Below are 25,672 nucleotides of genomic sequence, written 5' to 3' on the forward strand. Positions count from 1 at the left end.
AGCGACTGGGCATGCTGTTTGCCTTTCGGCTCCGTCATTGAGGATTTTGCTGCTCGTGGAGGGGAAGGCGCCGATGCCGAAAGGCAAACGGCGCACCCCGCCGCTTAGGCTTTTGCTGCTCCTGGAGGGGGGGATCGGCGCCCACCCCTCCAGAAGCAGCAAAAGCCTAAGCATCGGAGCCGAAAGGCAAACAGCGCACCCCGCCGCTTAGACTTTTGCTGCTCCTGGAGGGGGGGGAGGATTTTCTCCTCCCCGCCCCCCTGGCAGCCAAACGGCGCTGAGGCTTTCAGCATTGGCGCCCACCCCACCAGAAGCAGCAAAAGCCTAAGCGACTGGGCACGCTGTTTGCCTTTCGGCTCCGTCGTTGAGGCTTTTGCTGCTCGTGGAGGGGAAGGCGCCGATGCTGAAAGGCAAACGGCGCACCCCACCGCTTAGGCTTTTGCTGCTCCTGGAGGGGGGGTATCGGTGCCCACCCCTCCAGAAGCAGCAAAAGCCTAAGCGGCGGGGCGCGCCGTTTGCCTTTCGGCGGAAGAGGAGAGGGAGCAGATTGGGCGGGCGGGGCAGCGCCTTCTACTGCCGGCGCCTCCCCGCCCCCGCCCCCCGCGTGCTGGCAGGGGGATGGGGACTGCGCGCCCATGGAAAAGGGCGCGCGGGGGGTATTTTGGGGTCCGAAGGCAAACAAGACAGGAGTTGCCATGGAGAGGACTTTGGAAGTGACGCCGGCTGCTTTAAAATAATAAATTTACTCAGCGGTAAGTTCCGCGGTGTCTTTCAGCACTTCCTTACAAAAATGGGGGTGGGGGAGAAGGAAAGAAACTGGTACAGTAGCCGGCATCACTTCCAAAGTCCTCTCCAAGCAGAGGATGCTACCGCTCCAAGCAGAGGATGAAACCACAGCCGGCTCCAGCAGAGGCAGAAAGTGACTGCAGCAGCGGCCAGCGGACGCTCATAGACTGCTGGCAGCGGCAAAAGCAAGCGTAACGTAGAGAGGATCTGGCGGCAATACGCCCCGAGTTTCCCCGAAAGTAAGACATATGTCTTACTTTCGGGGTATGGCTTATATTAGCCGACCCCCCTGAAACCCCCGATATGTCTTACAATCGGGGGTGTCTTACTATCGGGGAAACACGGTAGTACAATTACAAGATACAAGGACAAAAGCTTTAGAAAGCAACAGAGAAGAAGCTAAAAAACAACACGAAGAATTAAAGACAGAGATGGGAGAAGTAAAAGACAAGATCAAGGGGATGGATGAAAGGATTGTAGATATGCAACAAACATTAAAAGAAAACATACAAAAAATAAAGATAATAGAAGAGAAGGTAGAGAAGGTAGAAAAGAAGGTAGAGAGGATAGAAGAGAAAAATGAGTTGACAGTCAAGAATATGGACCAATCTATTTCACAATTGGAATTAGATCTTTCCTCATATAGTTTAAGATTTCAAAATATAATTGAAGAACGAGATGAGAATTTGGGTGAGAAAATGATAGAAATTTTAGCAAAAATTTTTACATAAAGACCAACAAGAGACGGCGCGGGATATAGATGAACTTTACCGGGTACATACCAATTTTGCAAGAAGGCCTCATCTGCCGGGCGAAGTACATATTAAATTCACTAGACGGATGGTGAGAGATGAAATACACGCAGCCAATCAATATCATACAGAGGTAAAGAAATAATAATTCTCAAACAAGTGCCATGTAAGATTCGTGAAATTAGAAAACAATATCAATTCTTGGCAAGAAAATTGATGCAAAGGAAAGTAATGTTTAGATGGCTGCTACCAGAAGGGATGATGATAACTTGGAAAGAAAGGAGAGTTAGAATAAATACACTGGAGGAAGCAAGACAATTCTGTGAAGAAAACGATTTACTATATGAGGAACAAATTAGCAAGGAAAGTAGGGGAAGTAGAGAGGAATTAGAGACAGCAAGTCGGGAGGAAGAGGAACCGAGGGAAGAAAGAGAGAAACCAAGGTTGGAAGAAGGAAAACAGGAACAAAAGGAAGTACAACAGGAGAGAAACTTAAAAGAAACAAAGAATCGGAAATACTACGCATAGTTAATGTCAGAAGACACAAGAATAACATCTATCAATGTAAATGGACTTAATAATCCTAATAAAAGAAGATTGATATTCACAAAATTAAAAAAATTAAAAATGGACGTGATTGCTTTGCAAGAATTACAGAGACGCAAACGAAATGTAGACCTATTAGTAAATAAGAAATTAGGAATTCTTTATACATCTTTAGCAGAAAAAAAAGGGGGGGTGGCAATATATGTGAAAGAAACGATTAATGCAAAAGAAATATACAAGGATAAGGATGGTAGAATTTTAATAATAGAATTAGAAAAGAATCAGAAATTGCTAACATTAATAGTAATATATGCACCGAATGAAAATCAATTAGAGTTTTATAAAAAACTACACGAAAAAATCATTGAATTAGATTTAGAAAACATAATTCTACTAGGAGATTTCAATGCGGTAGCAGATAAGAAATTAGATTATAAAGGAAACAGAAATATTAAAAAAAAGAAAAACCTCCCTAAAACCTTTTGGGATATAGTTAAGGAGCTAAACTTGAAAGACTCTTGGAGAGAAAAACATGAGAAACACAAACAATATACATATTATTCAAATCCACACCAGAGTTGGTCGCGTATAGACATGGTTTGGGCAACACCGCAGATAAACAATGAAATTGTAAAAATTGAAATAGAAGCAAACACTTGGGCAGACCACAACCCAATATCATTAATTTGGAGAAAGGGAAATAATAAAAAACAAATAAAATGGATTATGGACAGAAAAATAATAAAGGAAAAGCAGTACACTGAAATGCTAGAGAAAGAATTACAGATATTCTTTGAAATAAAACAGATGAAATTTCACCACAAGCACTTTGGGATACGACAAAAGCTTACATCAGAGGTTTAACAACATCATATATGGCAATGAAACATAAACAAAAAAAGATTAAACAGGAAAAATTAGAACAAGAATTAAAACAAATAGAAACAGAGCTACAATTAAATCCAAAAAGTAAAAAAATTAAGGAGAAAAAAGATCAAATTAGACATGCAATTAATTTGATACATCAGGAAGAAGTAGAAGAAAAGATTAGAACAGCCAATATTTCGACCAAGCAAATAAAACAGGAAGGTGGCTAGCACCTAAACTAAGAAAACAAAAAGAAAGAAAAAAACATAGATTAGAAGATGAACACGGTAACATAAAATATGTGAAGGAAGAAAAGAAAAGAATAGCAGTACAATACAATAAGAAATTATATACACAGGAAGAAGTAAAAAAAGAAGAAATAGAAAAGTATATTGAACTAACAAATATGGAAGCATTAACAGAAGAGCAACGACAAGAACTAAATAGACCAATTACCTTAGTTGAACTTCAGGCAGTGATAAAACAAAACAACAACAACAAAGCAACAGGCACAGACGGCATACCAGTAGAATTATACAAACAAGAAATAAAAATATTAGAAAATAATATATTGGATATTTATAATCAAATAGCCCGAGATGCAAAGATACCCCAAACATGGACAGAAGCATGAATATCACTTACACCCAAAACAGAAACAGAAAAAGAAAAAATTAAAAATTACAGACCCATATCGTTATTAAATACAGATTATATGATATTTATCACAATTTACGCAGCAAGGTTAAAAAACATTCTGAATCAATTAATATACTGTGATCAAAATGGCTTTCTCCCCAAGAGGCAAATTAAAGATAATATGAGGATAATAACAAATGTACTAGAATACTATGAGGAACATCCTGGAGAACAGATGGCATTGGTTTTTCTTGACGCACAAAAAGCTTTCGACAATATAAATTGGAAATTTATGATAACACAATTAGAAATGATGAATTTTGGACAATACTTTACAAATTTAATAAAAACAATATATCTGGAACAAAACACCAAAATTATAATTAATGAAGAGCAAATGGAAAAATTTAAAATTGAGAAAGGAGTGAGACAGGGATTCCCTATCTCTCCACTTCTGTTTATATTAATGATGGAAACACTACTAATTAAAATAAGAAAAAATGAAGACATAAAAGGCCTAAAAATAAGAAAAGAAATTTATAAAGTCCAGGCCTTTGCAGATGATTTGGTATTTATAATTGAGGAACCATTGACAACCGCACCAAAATTAATTAAACAAATTGAAGATTTTGGTGAAGTAGCAGGACTCAAAATAAACAAACAAAAAATGAAAATAATCATCTCAATGCTTTGTTATATATCCTTTATTGGCAATGACAGAGGTCAAACATTTTCTGTAAGTCCTCACAAGGTTGGCACACACTGTTGCTGGTATGTTGGCCTATTCCTCCATGCAGATCTCCTCAAGAGCAGTGATGTTTTGGGGCTGTCGCTGGGCAACATGGACTTTCAATTCCTTCCATAGGTTTTCTATAGCAGTGTTTCCCAACCTTGGCAACTTGAAGATATCTGGACTTCAACTCCCAGAATCCCCCAGCCAGCGATGTGAGGAGGTGTACTCACTTCTGTGACATACTGTATATGAAGTTGCAATACTTGTGTGTTTTAAACCATCATCTGAAATCCAGAAAACCTAAAAGTCATGTCAATTCTTGCATCTTGCATCTACGGAGAGGGGCGGCATACAAATCTAATAAATAAATAAATAAAAAAATAAAAATTCAATCTTGAATCCTTTTGCTATAGATACGATAAATAAAAACTGCATCATAACACATGTTATAATTTAATCTTTGGGAAGCAGTTTTGGAGAGGGGTGGGGTCAATGGCCACGGCAACATGGAGCTGCCCTCGGTCTCCAGCGGGTAGCTCTGAATCCCCACCATCCAGAGTCTCAGTTCTGATGAACCAGACCCAATCCTCCCTGGAGGGGAGGTGATGTAGGGGACGCTATCGGGGGCCTGGTAGGGGGTCGGCAAACCCTTGCCAGGCAAACTGACCTGGTCTCGTGCCGGTGGTGGTGCGAGGCCCGCCAGGCAGCCATGTCTGTGCCGGCACCAGCCACGGGAGACAACGCAACGCAGGCAATTGAAGAAGACCGGTAACATCTGGAAAGGGTATAAAAAGCAAGCATTGGCATGGTGAAGAAACTTTAAGCGGTGTACTGGTGAGTTTGGAGTGCTAAGGAAGCTAATTGGATCTGTTCAAAAATTGGTTACAATCATGACTAGAGAAGCCGGAAATAGATCACAGCGGCTGCTCGTGAATGGGGGCATACAGCAAGAGCATGGATGTGCCTATTCAACGCTCTTCTTTTGAAGAGCTTTAAAGGCTGTTAAAGATGGAGTTTGGATCAGATCAGATTTGGTGTTTATTTGGATTATGGTGTATTTTTGCTTTCCCTTCGAAATTGTCCCTTTTGCCTTTGAGGAAATGACGTGTCATCTTGGGGCTGTTGTGTGGCTGTCGTGTGGTTTTGGGAGCTTGGAATTGCGATTTTGGATTTGGGAAGTAAATGCAATTAGAAGATTTGAATAAGATTCGAATAACAATGGGAAGATTTGAATAACATCGTCACGGAGAGGAATGGGAAAGATCTGCAGAGCAACTAAGCAAGAACCTTTTCTTACTTTTCTAGCTTTTCTAACAGAATAAGTTAACATATACTTTTGAGATACGCACGGAGAAGATCTGGAGTAGGACATGGACATTTTACATTAAATTTAATTTCTACAGTATCATCTTAAGCAAAGAAGAACAAAAGACAGTATTTTTAGAAGAAAGGAATCTGTTAGAATCATGGTAATATCTGTTAGAATCATGGACATATTACTTGATAAGAGGCATTATATTCTTAAATGTTTAACTATATTAAAATTATTGAATATAACAGGCTTATATATGGGGGAAAAAACCTCTGGATATGTAATCTACTTGATAATAATATGGATTTGATAGTATTAACATTAGGAGGGAAAAGAGTGTTTTGAAAGGATTCTATGTTTTATATATATATATATTTAATTAGGATAAGATGGGATTATATGAAATTCGTTATGCACAGCCTAAAAGGGGTGGTGGTATAATTTTAGAGGGAATGTATTTTGTTTTGGAGAATATCTGGTTTGAGGAAAGGGGAATTATTTAATAAGTAAAAAGTTTTTTATGTTTTATATGATACTGGTTAAAATGAGGCTTTGACAGATTCTTTGTATTTTTTTCTTTTATAACTTTTTTATTAGACCTTTTTCTTTAAAAAAATTACTATTTGGGAAAATTTAAATCTAAAACTTAGGATATAAAAGAAACACGTGCTTATATGGAAATACATTATCTGAATGGAGAAGAGGAGTGAGGTATAAGAAAATATTCTTAAACTTTAGGAATAGCTAATTGATTCTATAAGATTTTTATAAGATATAAGATATAACGTGTATGAAATAAGTATTAAAAATGAATTAAGAATGGAATGAATTTATCTAGAGAAGAAATGAACTGATTCTTGGAATAAGTTATTTTCTAAGGAATTTTTTTTTCTTTCTATACAAAGCAATTTTAAAAGTTTGCAAAAATTGAAAATGTTTCATGGAGAAAAAATTAATATTTGGGAAAATTTAAAATTAAATCTAGAACTTAGAATTTATCAGAATCACATGTGTATATGGAAATATATGGATTTGATGGCAAGAATATAAGAAACAAGTATTGAAAATGGAATTAATAATGAAATAATGGAATTAATTTATTTAGATAATAAATGAACTGATTTTTGGTTTAAGCTATCTTCTAATAAAAATATGTTATTTAATTTATTGACTTAAAACTATCCAAAATATGGATCGAAGAAGGGGAAGCTTTTCCTATTACCTATTGGGATCAATTTAAATAGAATAGGGCATGAGAATTCCACTGGGCTTGCTGTGATAAAGTTAGAGTAGGGCATAAAAAATTTAGCTGGACATACAACACAATATTTATAATTAGATCCCAGTTGGATATTGGAGAGCTTTCTTCCTACCCTTTAAAATTTTTTTATGAACAATGATGGAGAAATTCCCTTAGATATTTAAATTTCAGATGATCTGGATCACAAATTTGGAAAAGCATATTATTAATTTTTGAAAGGTTATAAGTTGAGTCAGGATTAGGGAAGGGGAATTTTCTTTTTTATTCACTGGGACCAACAACTTAGATTAGGGCATGATGATTTCACTGGGTTTGCAGCTTTATATGTAAAAGTTGACCCCGGTGGGCTATCAAGGAAATTTCTTTCTTTTCTTTTCTTTGTTCGGGTTGGAGAATTCTGTTGGGTATGTTCTTTTTTATAAAGCAATTTTAAAACTTTGCAAATTTTGGAAAATGCTATAAGGAGAGAGGTGGCGAAGTCAATGAGAAGAAGAGGAAAGTTCTTCTTTGCTCTTTCCTCCTCTTCTTTCTTTTTTTGTTTTGTGCTTTTCTTTTTCTTTTTTTCTAGCTTTCTTTTTTTATTCTGCTGCGTCTTTACACCTATATTTATCTTATCTATTTAGTGTAATTTTCTATTCTCTCTTATGTTTTTTTTATTTCTTAATTTCTTTAGAGACTTAATTTAATTTTATTTTTTATAGATTTAATTTTATTTTGATTCTATCCTTTTCATTTTTAATTTTTTATATAAAGCAGTTAGTAATTAGGTTGGTAATTGGATTAATTAGTCAATATTTGGTGATATTATTGGGTTCATTTTTTTCCCTTTGACTACACTACTGTAAGAATTTTTCAAATGTTTTTTTAAGGGTATTTTATTAATAGGCGTTAACTATTTGTAAAGGGTATTGATTATATATGAAAATTGATATGGAAGCGATTAGGAGACATTTGAAACATTTCAGCCTATTCAATGTGAGATACTAGAATTCGGAACAGCTTAAAATGGGGTCTTAGATAATAGTATATTTCTATAGCATTAAAAAATTGGGCAGCTATTTTTATTCAGATGTCAAAAGTGAAGGTGGTAGCATTGTATTCTATAACTTCCTGAACTTGATTTATTGGAAAACAATTTGATATTGTTGTTATAATTTTTATTGTACTGTGATTGGAGAGATTTTTTTTTTTTAAATTACTTGCCGGGAAGCAGTTTTGAGAACTCTGTTGCCTATTTGGGGTGTGTGAAAAACCCAGTACACTGAATAGTGTTTATAGAAATATTTTTTTAAAAAGACAAATAGACAAATGCATATCAAGTTGATCTGCAAAGCAGCTCTATCAAGCATACAGTGTGTTGCATAAAATAATGGAAATCGATTTTTGATGGAATACTTTAAATGTCACTGTTTTCTAAATTCTTACGAGAATAAATGAAAAAAAGATGCACGGAAAGTGATTTTTGTTTTATTCTTCTGCAGATTTGACTTGTTATTAGGAGCATCCTTCAGCCTCCCTCCTTTTGTCTATTAAAGATTGCAACTTTCTCACGTCAACGAAATGCGCCAATGACAGGTGCCGGTTTGCGATTGTCATGGTTATAACTTTCTGATTAATTTTTATTGGTTAATTCCCAAAGCGGGGTGGGGGGCTCCCTTCAGACGGCACATACTTTTTCTGCAGTCGGCACCCTGCTGTTGAGATTTACATCGCGTCAGGTTTATTTTTAACGCAAGCTTCGCCGGCTGGCAGGTGGCGGCAGAGAAGCAAGAGCTGCCTGGCTCTATTATCAGTGATGTTGTGACGGTGGGCGGGAACGGCGTTTTTTTCCCTTTGCCGGCTTGCGCCTCGCCTCGCCTTTCTTCCCTCTCCTCTGCACTGCGGAGAATCCGTCCTGTTAAGAGGCCGCCCTCGCCGCCTCTCCAAAGTGGCGTTCCCGCTGCTCGCAGTCTCTCCGCCCTCAAACCTCTGCTCCCTCCGCCACTTCGCGCGTTTCCTTGCCCCCTGAATTAGAAGCGGCGAAGGTCCGGATTGCGTCACTTAGCGGCGAGCGCCGGCTGCACCTGCGGGAAGCTGGCGCGGCCGCTGGCCCTGGAACCTCAGTGGATGGTGCGTTTGGCTCCTGCTTGTGGTCACCCATGAGGCAAGACAGACTGACTACTTCCCTGAGGCGAGGGGGAAGGTCTTTAAAGCGGCAAAGCACCGCCGGCGGCGTGAGCACCATCCTGAGTAACGTGTTGAAGAAAAGGAGCTGCATATCCCGAACTGCGCCTCGCCTGCTGTGCACTTTGGAGCCGGGTAAAGAGGCTGCAGCAGGCCGCCTGGACCGCGGTCTCGCGTTTTCCTACGTTTGTTGGCGGGAGGTTTTTTTTTTCCCTTGAAGGTTTCAGCGCAGCGCGATTTAACTGCTTGCTCTGGGTCCACAGAGGTGGGGGTTATCGCAGACGGAGGAAAGGAAAGTCCCCGGAGTCCTTGCGTTTGTAGCTGATCTCCGGGGATCGGACAGGCAGAATTGGGGGAATAGCTTAGGATGCGCGTGCTTGGCCAGGTGGTGGTGGTGGTGGAGGAGGAGGAAGAGGGAGGAACGTCTTGATGGTCGTTGCGCCCATAAACAGCGGAAAGGACACTTTATTGCACACCGGTCAGAGGAGCGGCGTGCAATGGTCTAGAAATGGCGGCGGGGCTGCAGAATTTCCCAAGGGCTATATGTGGAAAGGAGGAGGCTTCCCATCAATATGTATTGTTTGAATCGCCCCCAGAATATCGTTCGGTATCAAAACTACAAGAACTACAAATTCTATTAATTGCTTTTATATGCTGCAAATAATCTTTTCAGAAAATTAATTACAATCTAATTCTAATAATACAGTTCTGGGGAAATTTGGCATGCTATTCAGTTTGAGGGAAATTAAATTAAATGGGGAATCTAATACTGTGAATGCAAATATCTTAAAATTGGGTTGAGTGATAATCAAAACACCTTAAATTTAGTACATTTACTGTATTATGAAATGCAATTTAAGTGCTAAGATTTTATTATGAATAATGCCAAACATTCATTATAAGACAGTTATATTAAGGCATGAGCCTAGAAACCAGAGACCGAGAGTTCTAGGCCTGACTTAGCCATGAAAACTGAATGAGTAACTTTGAACCAGTAATACTCAGCCCAACGCTTCATACAAGATGTCTGTTGTGTGGGGAAAGGAATGGTATGTTTGTTGCTTTTCATTGACTACTTTTTTAAAAAGTGGGCAAAAAATATGCCGTAATAATTTTGGAAGGAGTTTTGGATGATATTTCAGCACCATTTGCTTGGACAGCGACATTCTAGAACGGTTAATGTGATGCACTAAAGGCAGACTTCTTCAAGCTTAACTCCTTGTGACTTGATGGACTTGATGGACCATTCAAGTCTGTACCTTTGCAGCTCTTTATATTAATTTATGTAATCTTGATTACTTTATGTACAAAAATAATATTTCAAAGTATGAATAAAATTTTTAAATACTTTATAGGGACATATACAAAAATGAGAAACATTGGGAAAAAAATTACATTCCAGAAGTCAGTCAGTTTTGGACTGCTATGTTCAGTGCAGGAAAACATAGAAACAGTGCAACCATCTTCCCCCAAGTTAACAGGCCAGGTTGTATTTTTAAACAAACACTGAATTTTCTCAAAAGGACACAACATGATACACAGACTGCAGTGATAAATGAACAATATGGAAGTCAGCAACTCTAAAAAACAAATCTAAGCAACCAGTGTGGATGATTAGGACTGCAGTGTGAATGATTCCCCACCCCCCATTGATTGTGAAACTTTCAGAGTGTCTTTGAAGATGATATGTTCACTGCATAGGCAACACCAGAAGAATCCAGGGAGGAAAAGATGGCAACTAAATTCCATGATGATTTGCTAAATTTTGATTTTGTACTTCATGAGTCCTCTTTTATCTTGATAGTTGCAGCTTCAGAGTGTTTTTGAAGATGAAACACAATATACTGTATATATGAATTTCATATATCCTTAATCTCAACATTAACGGGAATCAGAAGATTCAGGGCTCATCATGTACACATTAAAAGAGGAAATCAATCAAAGCTGAATGTATTAGTACTTTTTGCATTTACAACAGTTGTGTGCAGACTTAAGCACAATGTTCATGCATATGTAAAAATAGACATTTTTAACATTAGCCTCAATGATCCACTTGTTTTTTTTAATGCCATCAACAGTAGCAAAAGTCCATTTTCTCATAGGAATTGTTTACATTAAAATAAACAACAGTTTAGCTTCTAGCCATTTTAATGTGGATCAAAGATTGGATCCAACTAGATAACATTAGATTATTAACTTTAGAGGGCCATGATCTCCACTCTGGTTGGCATTAATTTCTATGGCAAGGAAAATGCAAAACGAATAAATATTTTACAAACCATTATATTAGAAATTCGCTATTAAGTGTTTGACAAAAAATTAAAAGTCAAAAATATAGAGGTGTCCCGAACTGGTTCTCACCCTTGGAAGCTTATACTCACCTGAACTTTACAAAATTAGGTAAAATAACTACATCTAAACATATAGTTAACGAGGATGGGAATATTAAGACAAGAGCGGAATTAGAAAAAGAAGAAATTAAGTTAGAATGATGGGAATACTTACAGATTAAATCTAAATATGAAAAGGTTAAGAGAGATTTGGGAATTCAGAATGAAAAGATATTAGACAAATTATTATTAGGGCCCCAGGAAAAAACAATTCAGAAAATATATCACTATCTACTTTCTCAGGATGAGGAAAAGGGAAAAATAAAGTTAAATATGAGGAAATGGGAACAAAATTTTGGATACAGTATAGAATTTGAAATCTGGCAACAAGCATGGGAAAGAAACTTAAAAATGACTTTAACCGCATCTTACAAAGAGAATTGGTTCAAATTGTACTATAGATGGCATATAACACCTGTACAATTAGCCAGAATTCACAAAAGATGCCTATCAAAATGTTGGAAATGTAAAAGCGAAATTGGCTCTTATTACCATCTTTGGTGAAAGTGTGACAAAGCAAAATGCTTCTGGAATACAATTACAAATTGGCTGGAAGAAATTTTAGGCATTAAAATAGAAAAAAATTCAGAAAGCTTTTTGCTAGGAATATTCCAGCAAAAATTAGAAAAACACCAAATATATTTCATTATCCATATAACTACTGCGGCCAGGTTAATTTATGCCCAATATTGGAAGAATGAAGAAATCCATCAGGAGGAAGAGATCATAGAAAAAGTCATACTCTGCGCAGAAATGGATAAGTTAACGGTAGAAATAAAAAATAAAGAAGAATCGGACTTTTATAAGTGTTGGGAGAGGGTCTATTGTTGGTTAGAGAAAAAAGAAAAAAATGTGGTTAAAATAAGATGAGAAAAACATTTATTTGACAAAACTATTGCCTGGTGTTGTTGTGGTTGGCTCTGGCCCAGCTCCTGCCCCAAGGAATGTGGATGCAGGGGAAACATCAACATGTCATAGGCCTGTTTTATTGCCGACAGAGTCAGTGCAGTTTCCTCGGACAAAGAAGAAGGTGGGGGTGACTTGGAAGAGGGGGGCTTGGCACACAGCCCAGGAAGCCAATCTCCATTATCTCCAATCAATTCAGATGAGGAAGTGTTAGACCCACGCAGGCACAGAATTATGCATAGAAAAGACCAATTGAAGAAATATTATAGGAGATAAGAGATGCCACCTGTGTTTGGGTGGGGCTCCAGCAATTAGAGCTGCTGATATAAATAGCAGCGTGCTGGCTTGGCCATTGTGGAAGATTATCTGATCATTGTTTCTTCAGGGCCGTTCCTTGCTGTTTCTGGATTTTGTTTGTTGATTTTTCACGACTTTGAAACCAAAGCAAAGTAAAGTGTGTGTGTCTCACTTCGTGGAAGAAGGAGGGCTGTGACATTTTTTCACAGCTGCTAGCTAAGTACTTAAGGACTGATTAAGGGGATTGTACAGCCTACAAAGTTGTTTTGGGATGAGTGCTCTTTGCAATACAAAAAGGGTGCTTTGTTTCTTTTGAATTTTGTGATAAAGAACATTGTTTTTGAACTTTCAAGTTTGTATGTGTCTGAAATTTTTACCCTTGACTTTCGTAGCCTCAATGGACAGGTGAAGTGGAATGAGGCCGCCTTGATGGAGGCGTTTCAGGATGGCTTGTCAGAGACTATGCTTGATTAGCTGGTGCACGAGGCCCTGCCGGGTACCCTGGATGAATTGGAGCAGCATTGTTTGGCCATTGAGGCTCGGCTGCTGGCTCGAGAGGTGCGCCGGGCTGAGTGGTCCTTCCCCCGTGTTTCGGGCATCATGCCAGTGCCTGCTCCACACCGAGGGGTGTCCGCTATGCCCGTGCCGACCCCGGTTCCTGTACCCCGTCGCTTCCTGCCTGCCCTGCCTCCTCGTCTAACGGATCGTGCCCCTGCTGGGGAGCCCATGGAGGTGAACTTCATGCGAACCCGTTTGTCCCCGGAGGAGAGAGCGCAGCAATGTGCGACAGGCCGGTGCTTCTATTGCAGGGGGGGGGGAGGTCATTTCACGAATGACTGTCCCTGCAAACGAAGGAGCACGGTTTCTGCCACGGTTTTGAATCCTCCCGGTCCTCCTGTTGCGACGCCGACTCTTGCAGGACAGTTCCCAGAGTCGTCAACTCCTGTTCCCACCATAGGTCCGGATTCCTTGATGGCTGTACCCACGCCCCTGGTTTCCCCGCCAGATGTGCAGTTGGGAAACGAGGGCGGCCTGGATTGGTGGCAATGCTAGGTTGGGCTGGCATTTCATTGGTTAAGGATTCTTTGGATAACGACCCCGGAATGTACCGTCACCTCACGATTAACGTCAAGCTCCTGGTGGATCGGCGTACTCAATCGATTTCTGCTCCTGCTCTCATGGATTCGGGGGCCACCATGAATTTCCTGTATGAGGAGTTTGCACAGAGACATTTGTTGCCCTTGTGTCTGGGCCCATCCGTTTTCAGACCTTGCCGGTGCGGATCAGCATCAGGACTCATGAGGAGGCTTTAGTATGGGGATACAGAGGCTCGCAGCTGGCAACTGACTGCGGGTTACTCACAAATCCAATTGAAAGAAAAAACCTCGGACAAGAAACTTGAAAACAACTTTTTCTCTTTGGTGAGACAACCTAAATTCAATTCAGGATGACCCTTTTATTGAAAGCAAACAAAGAAAGGCAGGCTTCTGTGATGCTACATTTCACATGGGTCTGTTACACCAATTCAAACTCATAACGTATTAAGCGTACAAAATATAACCAATAAAAATCACACAACTTGTGCTACATTTCAAAGTGCTGATTCATGAGAAAAAGAAAGCGAGAGTGAAAGACCCCATCAGCCCACCTCATAATATATAATGTTGCACTTTTCTTAGGCTAGCAGCAAAGAAGGCAAGGTAAGAGTGCTGGGAAGGAGAATGTTGCTAGAGAAACTGGGTCATCATACGTGTCATGCTCAAGGTCTATGCTTTTCGCATGCACATTCCAAGACACTAGTTCCCACATTCCCACATCTCCCCTGTTTTTTATTTTTTTAAAGTAGACTCTTTCTCTTCACTGGGCAGAGAGAAAGGTTGTTTCTTTGGTATAGCTTCCTGTTGATGCAAGTGGGCCTCTAAGTCCAGAAGGGGTTTAACTTCCCTGGTGAGAATGACCTTCCTATTAGAGGGCAGAAGATTTTTAAAGATTTGTAGTAATGATGGAATGCATTGAATACAGCAGCGAAGTGTTACAAGAACTATTACCACAACAATCACAGTAGTTAGGATAATACGTAGCCAGGAGCCATCTGGAAGCCAGTACCAAAGGGCATTCCACCAGGCAGATAACACATCCTCTCAAATGTGAGATGCAAGAACCTTTAACTTGTCCAATTGCTTTTTTACCAAATGTGAGTTGTCTGAGATGTTAAAGCAACACATGTTTTTTACAGACTCACAGCAGCTCTATTCTCCAAAATTGCATGTTGGAGCTCTATATGTTCTTGTGTTAAGGCAGCAATGGCTATTGATGTAGCGTTAATGGTTTTTGCTAAAGAGCAGGCAATGCGATGCACTGTTTGTTGTTTGTCTGCGGCCAAGCCAGGTACCCCCACTAGGGATACCGAAAGTGAAACATACTCAGCTTTGCTCAATAGTTTTATCTCATCATTGCATGAAGCATCAAGGGGTTTAGAGGTCCTTTTTGTGCGGGTAAGGATGTCCTCCTTTTTGGGCAAGACTGCTGTCTACTCAAACAGCACTGAGTGTTAGAAAGATATGCAGGAATGTAATTAAAGGTACATTGGCCACATGTGAAAAACCAACCTGTGGGCAGTATGATGTGTGCCCTGTTGTAAAATATGGTTTCATAGTGAGAGCAGTTCCATAAGGCATGGCCAGTTTCTAAACAGTGTGCTTTAGATGGAGAGGAGTCACAACCTATGACACGTGCACAGGAAACGTGCACCACTTGCAGCATTTGGTGTATAAAGAGATACTGCAAATGAGGGAAGGATCCTAGTGATAGGACCCCAGGGTAGTGAATCACAATACAGTGGTACCTCGAGATACGAGTTTAATTCGTTCCGGACCTGGGCTCTTAAGTCGAGCAGCTCTTATCTCGAACGACTTTTCCCCATAGGAATTAATGTAAATAATTTTAATTGGTTCCAGCCCTCAAAAAACTCACAAAGTTAGTCTAAATTATGCAGAAAGACATGTTTTTAATGAAGAAATGTACATGTACATATAAATGAATAATGAAGTTTCTTTCACTTAACTTGTAAACTTTCTTAAACTTTTAAATTTACATATGTTCAACTTCTCTGCCACCCAATCCTGTAGGACAGAGGTCCCCAACCCTTTTTGCACCAGGGACCGGCTTTAAGCGATCAAGAGAGGAATGGGTGAATGAATGGACGGAGGGTGGGAAGGAAGGAACGAAAGAGGGAAGGGACAGGAACAGAGGAAGGAAGCAAGGAAACTTATGAAAGGGGAGAGTAAGAGAGGAATGAGTGAAGGGAGGGAGGGAGGGAAGAAGGTGGGAAGGAGAAAGAAAAGAAGAAATAGAGGAAGGGAAGGTAAAAGAGAGAAAGAAAAAGAGCAAGAAAGAAAGAAAGAAAGGGGGAAGGGACAGGAACAGAGGAAGGAAGCAAGGAAACTTATGAAAGGGGAGAGTAAGAGAGGAATGAGTGAAGGGAGGGAGGGAAGAAGGTGGGAAGGAGAAAGAAAAGAAGAAATAGAGGAAGGGAAGGTAAAAGAGAGAAAGAAAAAGAGCAAGAAAGAAAGAAAGAAAGAAAGAAAGAAAGGGGGAAGGGACAGGAACAGAGGAAGGAAGCAAGGAAACATGAAAGGGGAGAGTAAGAGAGGAATGAGTGAAGGGAGGGAGGGAAGAAGGTGGGAAGGAGAAAGAAAAGAAGAAATAGAGGAAGGGAAGGTAAAAGAGAGAAAAAGAGCAAGAAAGAAAGAAAGGGGGAAGGGACAGGAACAGAGGAAGGAAGCAAGGAAACTTATGAAAGGGGATAGTAAGAGAGGAATGAGTGAAGGGAGGGAGGGAGGGAAAAAGGTGGGAAGGAGAAAGAAAAGAAGAAATAGAGGAAGGGAAGGTAAAAGAGAGAAAGAAAAAGAGCAAGAAAGAAAGAAAGAAAGAAAGAAAGAAAGGCAACTTCAAAGAAAGGCTCACTGAGCATCTCTCACTCTCTCTCTCTTTCTATCCCTCTCTTTCTCTCTCTCCCCCCTCTCTCTTTCTCTTTCTCTCCCCCTCTTTCTCTCACTCTCTCTTTCTCACTTTCTCTCTATCTCAGTGTTTCCCAACCTTTTTTGAGCCGCGGCCATTAGCCCGGCCGAATTTTCCCTGCTGCCGTTTTCGCGCAAAACTGTCCTGGACTCCCGGATCGCTCGCTTCTCCGGACCCCTCAGACTGCTCCGCCCGGGATGGGGATCCTCCGGAGGGGCGCACGGGAAGGGCTTAAGCCGCCGCCTTTTCCCTTCCCCGTGGGAGCGCCAGACCTCTTGTCTGCCCGGCCCGAGGCACGAAACCGCTGCTTATGCCGGGCGGCTCGCCTGGAACACAAGCAATGCCGCCCGGCATAAGCAGCGATTTCGTGCCTCAGGCCGGGCAGACAAGAGGTCTGGCGCTCCCACGGGGAAGGGAAAAGGCGGCGGCTTAAGCCCTTCCCTGTGCTTCGGAAGCCGCCGAACGCCGTCAGAGGGGCGCGTCAGCGGCTTCCGAAGCACAGGGAAGGGCTTAAGCCGCCGCCTTTTCCCTTCCCCGTGGGAGCAAACATGCTTTGCTGTTTCAGCTTTCCATCCCTTCACGTCCCTTCGCCGCTAAATCGTGTGGCAGCAAACATGCTTTGGGGATTTGGCTGGGGGGGAGAAGTAGGACCTTCCTAACTCCCTCCCCCCCAGCCAAACCCCCAAAGCATGTTTGCTGCCACACGATTTAGGCAGGACAGGAGCGAAGTGACGTGGAGGAATGGGGAGCTGAAACCGGGCTGTTTCAGCTTTCCATCCCTTCACGTCCCTTCGCCGCTAAATCGTGTGGCAGCAAACATGCTTTGGGGATTTGGCTGGGGGGGAGAAGTAGGACCTTCCTAACTCCCTCCCCCCCAGCCAAACCCCCAAAGCATGTTTGCTGCCACACGATTTAGCCAGGACAGGAGCGAAGTAACGTGGAGGATTGGGGAGCTGAAACAGGGCGGTTTCAGCTTTCCAATCCTTCACGTTACTTCGCCGCTAACTCCTGAGGCGCGGAAGTTCGCCTTTGGCGTTTGGCTTCAGAAGCGGCGCGGCTGTTTTAAAACGTCGCTGCCGGCCTGGGGGGCTTTCCAGAACGCCCCCCAGGCCGGCAGCGACGTTTTAAAACAGCTGCGCCGTTTGTGAGCTACCTCCTGAGGCACGGAAGTTCGCCTTTGGCGTTGGGCTTCAGGAGATAGCTCGCAAACGGCGCGGCTGTTTTAAAACGTCGCTGCCGGCCTGGGGGGCTTCCTAGCCCCCCACCGAACCCGGGTTGGGGGTGTTCTGGAAAGCCCCCCAGGCCGGCAGCGATGTTTTAAAACAGCCACGCCGTTTGCGAGCTACCTCCTGAGGCACGGAAGTTCGCCTTTGGCGTTGGGCTTCAGGAGTTAGCTCGCAAACAGCGCGGCTGTTTTAAAAGGTCGCTGCCGGCCTGGGGGGCTTTCCAGAACCCCCCCAACCCCCAACCCGGGTTCGGTGGGGGGCTAGGAAGCCCCCCAGGCCGGCAACGACCTTTTAAACAGCCGCGCCGTTTGCGAGCTAACTCCTGAAGCCAAACGCCAAAGGCGAACTTCCGGAAAGTAAGGAAGGAAAGTAAGTCAGCCCGGCTCTTCTCGGCTCGTATCTCGGATTTGAGCTCGGGAGACGAACAAAAATGTCTCTCCTCTCCCAGCTCTTATCTCGAGTAGCTCGTAAGTAGAGCAGCTCGTATGTCGGGGTTCCACTGTATCGAATTTCGCGATTCTTCAAAAACATTCCCAAGGTGGTGTCATTAAGGATTAAAGAAAGAGGAGTACATACAGGAATCAAACAATTGCCAAGCAATGTATGCATGTCCACAGTCTCATTTAAACAAAATATGGACACATTAATTTGTTGAGCCAAACACACCCACAGGTTATAGGCACTGTTCCCCGTAAGCTGCGCGCGTGAGCATGCACGCGCCCCAAAATACCCCCCGCACACCTTTTTCCATGGGCGCGCGCTCCCCATCCCCCTGCCAGCCCGCGGGGGGGGCGGGGGCGGAGAGGCACCGGCAGTAGAAGGAAAGGGAGCCGCGGCTGCCCCTGCCTCCCCATCATGCCTCCCGCCCCTGGCCTCTCGGCGCTGCCCCCGCCTGCCCAATCCGTCCCCTCCTTTTCCAAGACAAGCGCGGAGGCTGCCTGCTTGAGCCTCCCGACGCCGCTTCGCCCTGCCTGTCTCTGTTGTGTTTTCAGGGGGGAGCGGCAGGAAAGCCCTGTGCCGGCCAGGAAAGCCGGCTTTCCAGGAAAGCAGCGCGCCTTTTAAACATGCTGCTTTCCTGAACCTCTTTCCTGGGGGGGGGAGTGGCCTCCCCCCCTGCCCAGAAAAGAGTTGCAGGAAAGCAGCACATTTGAAAAGTTGCTTTGCCGGAAAGCCGGCTTTGCCGGAAAGCCGGCACAGGGCTTTCCTGCCGCTTCCCCCCGAAAACACAACGGAGACAGGCAGGGCGAAGCGGCGTCGGGAGGCTCAAGCAGGCAGCCTCCACGCTTTTCTTGGAAGAGGAGGAAAGGGGGCGGATCGGGCAATGGGAGGCTGAAGCTGGTGGCGGCAGACCTCCGTTGTGTTTTCGGCTGGGGGGGGCAGGAGGACCTTCCTGGCTTTCCCGGGCAGCTGGCTTGAGCCTTGTGGTGGTCAGCAAAGCTAGCTGCCCACCGGAGACGTGGAGAGAAAGAAGGGAAAGAGAGGGGGGAAAGAGGAGAGGAAAGAAGGAGGGAGGGAAGGAAGGGAAACGTGAACGAGAGTGAGAGAAAGGGAGGAAGAGAGGAAGGAAGGAAGGAAGAGATAAATATAAAGGGAGAGAGGGAGAAAGAGAGGTAGAGGGAGGGGAAGAGGGGAAGGAAGGAAAAGAGAGAGAGAAAGAGAAAAAAGTGGAAGAGAGAAGGAAAGAAAGGAAGGGAGAGACAGAGAAAGAGAAAGAGAGAGAGAGAAGATAGGAAGGAAGAGAGAGAGTGAGAGAGAGCAAGAAAAAAAGAGAGAGAGGAGGGAGAAGAAAGAGAGTGAGAGAGAGTGAGAGAGGAAGAAATCAAGAGAGAGAGGAGTGGAAGGAAGAGAAAGGGAGAAAGAAATGATAGAAAAAAGGGGAGAAAAAAAGAGCAATGAGAAAATGATTGAGGCAGAGAATGACAGGAAAGAGAGAGAAACAGAGAGAGAAGTGACTCTTGATTTAAAGCATATGGTAAAAGCACTTAAATAATAACAGAGGGAAAAAAAACCCGCCCTCACCTGTTTTTATTAATAGTTATGTTTTTGGATTTGCTGGTTGTTTTAGTTTTAATAGTAATAGAGTTTTGTTTTGTTTTATTATTAATTTCTTTTAAAAAAAAAGAAGGGATTTATTATTTATATTTTTTTATTTTTTTATTTATACTTCTATGCTGCCCAGTCCCAAGGGGACTGCTGCTCAGACACTATACTTTTCCGCCTACCCCGAAAAAAAATTAGAGGGAACATTGGTTATAGGTAAGGCGTTGCGATAGCTCATGAGGATTGAAGGACATGCGTGGTTGAGGAATGTGTCTCCTTACTCTATTGAGGGACCCACTTAAGGCCCCATTAGGGTATGTGAGGAGCTTAGGACCCACCAGACCCCTCTGTTCTGGAATGTATAATATTGCATAAAAGAAAAATAGCAAAACTAACAGACAATGCAATAAGCACACAAGGATAAAAAAGAGTGATGATTAGGTGTTTTTTGACAAAGCAACGAATATCCCCTCGGAGATTCTTCATGTTCTTCGTAAGGCGGTGTTTGTGGGTGCCCCTGCCCAGTCTCCAGGTCAGGCAGGGGGTCAGACAGTTGTTGGAGTGCTGTCATCTCTGGAGGTTCCCATAGGAAGGGGAGGTGTGTGTGAATGTCCATATCCCCCTTTTGTGCCTGCATGTTTAGGAAGATATTGTCTTACGTGTCTTCCTGGTACCCACAGCACCCGATCGTCAAGCTGTACTGCAGCGTAACCTCGTCCCCAGGTGATAAGATCTGCTGGGCCTCTCCAGGTGAGATCTGGTAGTTGACGATAGTAGACCAAAGGCCTGGGGGAGGAAACTGGAACTGAGGAAAAATGATGAGTCCCAGCAGAGGATGAAGGAGTGCCAGTCAAATTAAGAAAGTTCAGAGTATATAAACAAAGATTAAGAGTGTTTTACACCACTGGGAGGTTAGGGGCAGTTTTCCCCTGCATCTGATCATATCTGTCCAGGGCACGTTTTAGTGTTAAGTTTGCCCTCTCCGCGAGACATTGACTCTGACTGTTGTAAGGAATCCCGAATTTATGCACAATGTCCCACTGGTTACAGAAGGCAGCAAAGGCCGCACTTATGTAAACAGGTGCATTATCAGTTTTCAGTTCTTTTGGACGTCCCAATGATGCAAAGGTGCGACTACAGTGATTTATGACATGTTTGGTGGCTTCACCCCTATGCAGAATGGCCATAATGTAGCCTGAGTATGTATCAATGGAAACATGAAGATATTTCCAAGAAGCGAAGGGAGGATATTGTGTTACATCCATTTGTCAAATCTGGCAGCATTCCATACCTCTAGGGTTGACCCCCATAGGTATGGAGTTCGCTTGTTGGCTACAGGTGGGACATTGCTGAAAAATAGCAGATGCTTCATTTGATGTTATGCCAAATTGCTTCATAAGTGCCTTTTTACTCTGATGAAAATAAAAATGACTTTCCCAAGGAGTCGGGGCTGAAACAACAGCCATGAGGGAGATGAAGGCAGTTGCAGCTGAAGCTGCAGCATCTGCTACATTGTTTCCTTCTTGCAAAAATCCAGGAAAGGGTTGATGACTCCTAATATGGGAAACAAAAAATAAACACTTTCGTGCCATGATTAATTTTTGCAAGGAGAGAAACAAAGACAAGAGGTTTGCATGTAAATGCCAAAATAGATGCAGCCAATTCAGGTCTGAGGGGGAGCAATTTTTGTTGACCACTGACCCTCGTGCAGCCAGGCACATGCCCCATAAGTCTTGCTACCATCTGCGAATACAGTGACAGCATCAGAAACGGGAGCAGGGGACAATGGGGAGCGCCATTGAAAAGGGACTGTTCTTACAAGTGACAGTCTTGGGTCAGGGGGTGCACGACAAGAAAACTCCCCAGGCCAATCAGCCAGTGCAAACTGAAGATGATCAGAGTTTGCAAACAAAGGATCCCATACTGATAAAGAGAAGGGTATGTACAACACAGAAGATTCGATTCAAGCCAACAATTTTGCCCTATGCCGACATTTGACAATGAGTGTAGCAAAAAGATGAGGCTTCTGAGGGACAGTGGTGCGTGGGGTATGAGAATTCTGGAATGAATCCATTCCAGAATTAATAATTTTGAGGACTTTTGTGCGAGAACTGCCGTGGGAAGACCCACAGTGTTTAATAAAATCATGACAAGAGGAAGATTGGCTTCCATCCTGTCCACCCACATGTGCTGTAAAGCAGCATTGACTTGTTGCAAGGCCTCTAAATGAATGGCAGTTAATTGAATGAGATCATGGGTTGCTGAACCCAAAGTGAGTGCAGAAAATAAAGGAGCCAATTGAGAGGTGGTAAGTCCCACATTTTATTTATTTATTTATTTATTTATTTATTTATTGATTGATTGATTGATTGATTGATTGATTGGATTTGTATGCCGCCCCTCTCCATAGACTCGGACGCGCCCAATTTATGGATCCCAAATATTGTTGCAATTTAACCAAAGTAGTGGGTGAAGTTAATTTCAAACAAGGTAACTCAGGAGAAGCATGAGAAGCATGTGACCCAAATAAGAAAAAGGTTCTGATTTTTGGATTTTTTCTGGAGCTATGTGCAAACCCTGTTGATGTAATATGGCTGTTAATTCTTTTAAGGTTTGCTGTATTAGGACAATCAACAAACACAAATAACAAAAAAGCTTTTTTAAATGCAGGATTAGTTCAAAATCTCACCCCCACATGTTAACATGCAAAGGCAAAACAACAGGTTTAATGTAAACAAGTAATGGCAAAGCAGGAAAAAAAAGAAACAGCTTCTACAATCTTGCTAGCTACAAACAGAACATAGACCAAAGAAGGCTCATATGACATAACAAAAACAACCTTTGGAGCGGGGCTGGCTGCATGCACCCCCCCTCTAGTTTCCCAACTGAGGGGAAGGATTCACAAGACACTGATTAGCCCAATGAAAACCCTTTTTGCACCGGGGACATACAGTTTTTGGCTTGCTAGTTTTTAAAGTGCCTTTAGCAGCACCTCCCCTGGGGGCTCTGCATTAAGATTTCCCCACATTTTGCAGTGCCAATGCAAGTGTTTCCATATTATAAGCAGTAGTTCCAACTATATGACAAGCTTATATATAATCAGCCAGACCCACATCAATTTTACTAAGCAAAGGTTAAATTATGTGTTTGCAACAATTTCAATAAGACCTGAGACATAATGATTAGTGATTCCACACAAAGCTACTGCTTGCTTAAGATCTCTAATTAGTTTCATAGGAAACAGCTCAATGTTAGTAATTCTCTAAGACACAGGAAAACAATTACTATATTCATCCACCAGCAGCTCCCCCCTTTCTTTTGCCTGTTGGAAACCTTGTCTCACTTGTTTTTCCCTCCGGAACAGAGGCTATCAGGGAGCTTTCAGCAGCAGGGGGCAATTTAGAATCAGATTTAGAGTCAGATTGATAAGGTGGCAGAGTGTCTGAAACCCTGTTCAGTTCACTGTCATGAGACCGAAGACAGTCCATGACCACCCTCCAAGTGAACAATACCACATGAAGGCATGTTCCCAATTTAGCTCAAACAAAAGATTTAAGAGAGCCTTTCTCAGGATATGCAGGACAGTTTTTATAAATATATTTGACAAGGCTTTTAAGGTCAGTTTTAGAGGGAATATACAAATTTTTCCCAATAGGTTTTAAAATTATTGAAGCCTTGACTAATTGTTTAAGTTCTTGGAGGCGCGTGACCTGGGGCTTAGAGAATTCTGCCCCCATACTCACGTAAGGGTACTTCATCTTTGACGACCAGACCTAGGGTAATTACAAGAGCTCCCTGCTCGGATGAGTACGGAGGTGTCAAGGAATGCAGTCAGTTGATGGGGGGACCACAACACAATTCATCATGTCGTAGGTCACCAGTTATGGGGATACAGAGGCTCGTAGCTGGCAACTGACTGCGGGATACTCACAAATCCAATTGAGAGAAAAAACCTCGGACAAGAAACTTGAAAACAACTTTTTCTCTTTGGTGAGACAACCTAGATTCAATCCAGGATGACCTTTTTATTGAAAGCAAACAAAGAAAGGCAATCTTCTGTGATGCTACATTTCACATGGGTCTGTTACGCCAATTCAAACTCATAACGTATTAATGTACAAAACATAACCAATAAAAATCACACAACTTGTGCTACATTTCACAGTGCTGATTCATGAGAAAAAGAAAGCGAGAGTGAGAGAAAGGCCCCATCAGTCCACCTCATAATATATAATGTTGCACTTTTCTTAGGCTAGCAGCAAAGAAGGCAAGATAAGAGTGCTGGGAAGGAGAATGTTGCTAGAGAAACTGGGTCATCATACGTGTCATGCTCAAGGTCTATGCTTTTCGCACGCACATTCCAAGACACTAGTTCCCACGTTCCCACACTTTACAATTTTATGTCACGTGGGGCCTCCATTTCCCTCTTGTCTTGGGGTTGTCATGGTTAAGGGCGCATGATCCTCAGGTGGTGTGGTCGCAGAACATTGTCATGTTTCCTAATTTACAATGTGTAGACCACCATCGTCATGTTTGTGCCTTGCAACGGCCCGTTATCCGTGCAGCAGTGTTATCAGAGGGTCTCGCTGAGTTTGTGGATGTCTTTAATGAAAATGAGGCAGACCGCATGCCGCCACATTGCCCTTATGATTGTGCCATTGAACTGTTACCCGACTGGTTACCCGGCTGGTCATTTGTACTCTATGTCGGAATCTGAATTAGTGGCCCTCAAGGAGTTCATAGATAAAAATCTGGCCAAAGGGTTCATCAGGCCATCGACCTCTCTGTTGTCAGCGCCCGTCTTGTTTGTTAAAAAAAAGACTGGGAACTTACGTCTGTGTTGTGATTACCGGCGCCTGAACGCCATCACGGTGCGCAATCGCTATCCCTTGCCCCTGATTCCGGAATTAATGGAACGTTTATGAGCTGCCACTGTTTTTCCAAGATAGACCTATGCAGCGCTTACAATTTGGTTCGTATAAGGCCAGGGGATGAGTGAAAAACAGCGTTTGGCACCCAATACGGGCATTTTGAGTATACATTGATGCCTTTCGGCCTCACAAATGCCCCGGCTGTTTTGCAGCATTTTTTTCCTTTTAAATGTAGTGGTTTTGATTATCTCGCAACGTTTCGAACTCAAAATACCATTAATTAATAAAATAATTTAAATACTCACACTTAAAATAAATAAATAAATTAACAAATAAATAAACAGAAAACAAAATTTGATCAAAACCTGATTCCGACAACATTACTCTTTTTACTTGTTTTTTAAACTCAATTAAACAACCGTTCACACGATAACATTATAATCTAATTACTTACCTTATTCTATACTAACCAAGTTACACCTTTCCTCTTTTCCAATATTTATATAAATATATTTCCTTTTCTTTTTCCTTTTTTATTCTCATTACGGATATATTACTGTTACACCCATTAGCATACTATTACACCATAGCATCTCCTGATAACGTCTGCTACTTAGGCAGATTCTTTCTTTCTCCCTCCCTTATTATTTTACAAATACTTTATACAATTGTAAATCTATTTTCCTAACTACTTTTCTATAAATATGTCTCTTACTATCCTTACCACTAGTTATTACTACCTTTTAAATAATAAGATAAGTTAGAAAAATGAAGTATTGATAGTAATAAGATATAAATGTGAACATTGAATTTTTGTTACAATGTAAGATATATACATCAAAATACAATACCATGTAAGAAAT

At 42.0% G+C, this 25,672-nt stretch overlaps 1 protein-coding gene across 5 annotated transcripts in view; it reads left to right on the forward strand.

Annotated features, from left to right (window-relative positions):
- The window catches only part of TBC1D30 (TBC1 domain family member 30), a 156,020-nt gene that overhangs the window by 17,755 nt on the left and 112,593 nt on the right, over positions 1–25,672 (forward strand). Inside the window, exon 1 of one of the 5 annotated variants that reach the window (XM_070755631.1) lies at positions 8,909–9,194. The exons of 3 other annotated variants lie outside the window; for them this stretch is intronic. In XM_070755631.1, coding sequence (XP_070611732.1) covers positions 9,035–9,194 — 160 coding nt within the window. In that variant the 5' untranslated portion in view covers positions 8,909–9,034. Of the gene's footprint in view, positions 1–8,908; positions 9,195–25,672 lie in introns of those variants that run through there. One more of the 5 variants, XM_070755632.1, reaches the window with a different exon arrangement.

This window comes from Erythrolamprus reginae, chromosome 6 (genome assembly GCF_031021105.1).
Source record: "Erythrolamprus reginae isolate rEryReg1 chromosome 6, rEryReg1.hap1, whole genome shotgun sequence".
Classification (NCBI taxonomy): domain Eukaryota; kingdom Metazoa; phylum Chordata; class Lepidosauria; order Squamata; family Dipsadidae; genus Erythrolamprus; species Erythrolamprus reginae.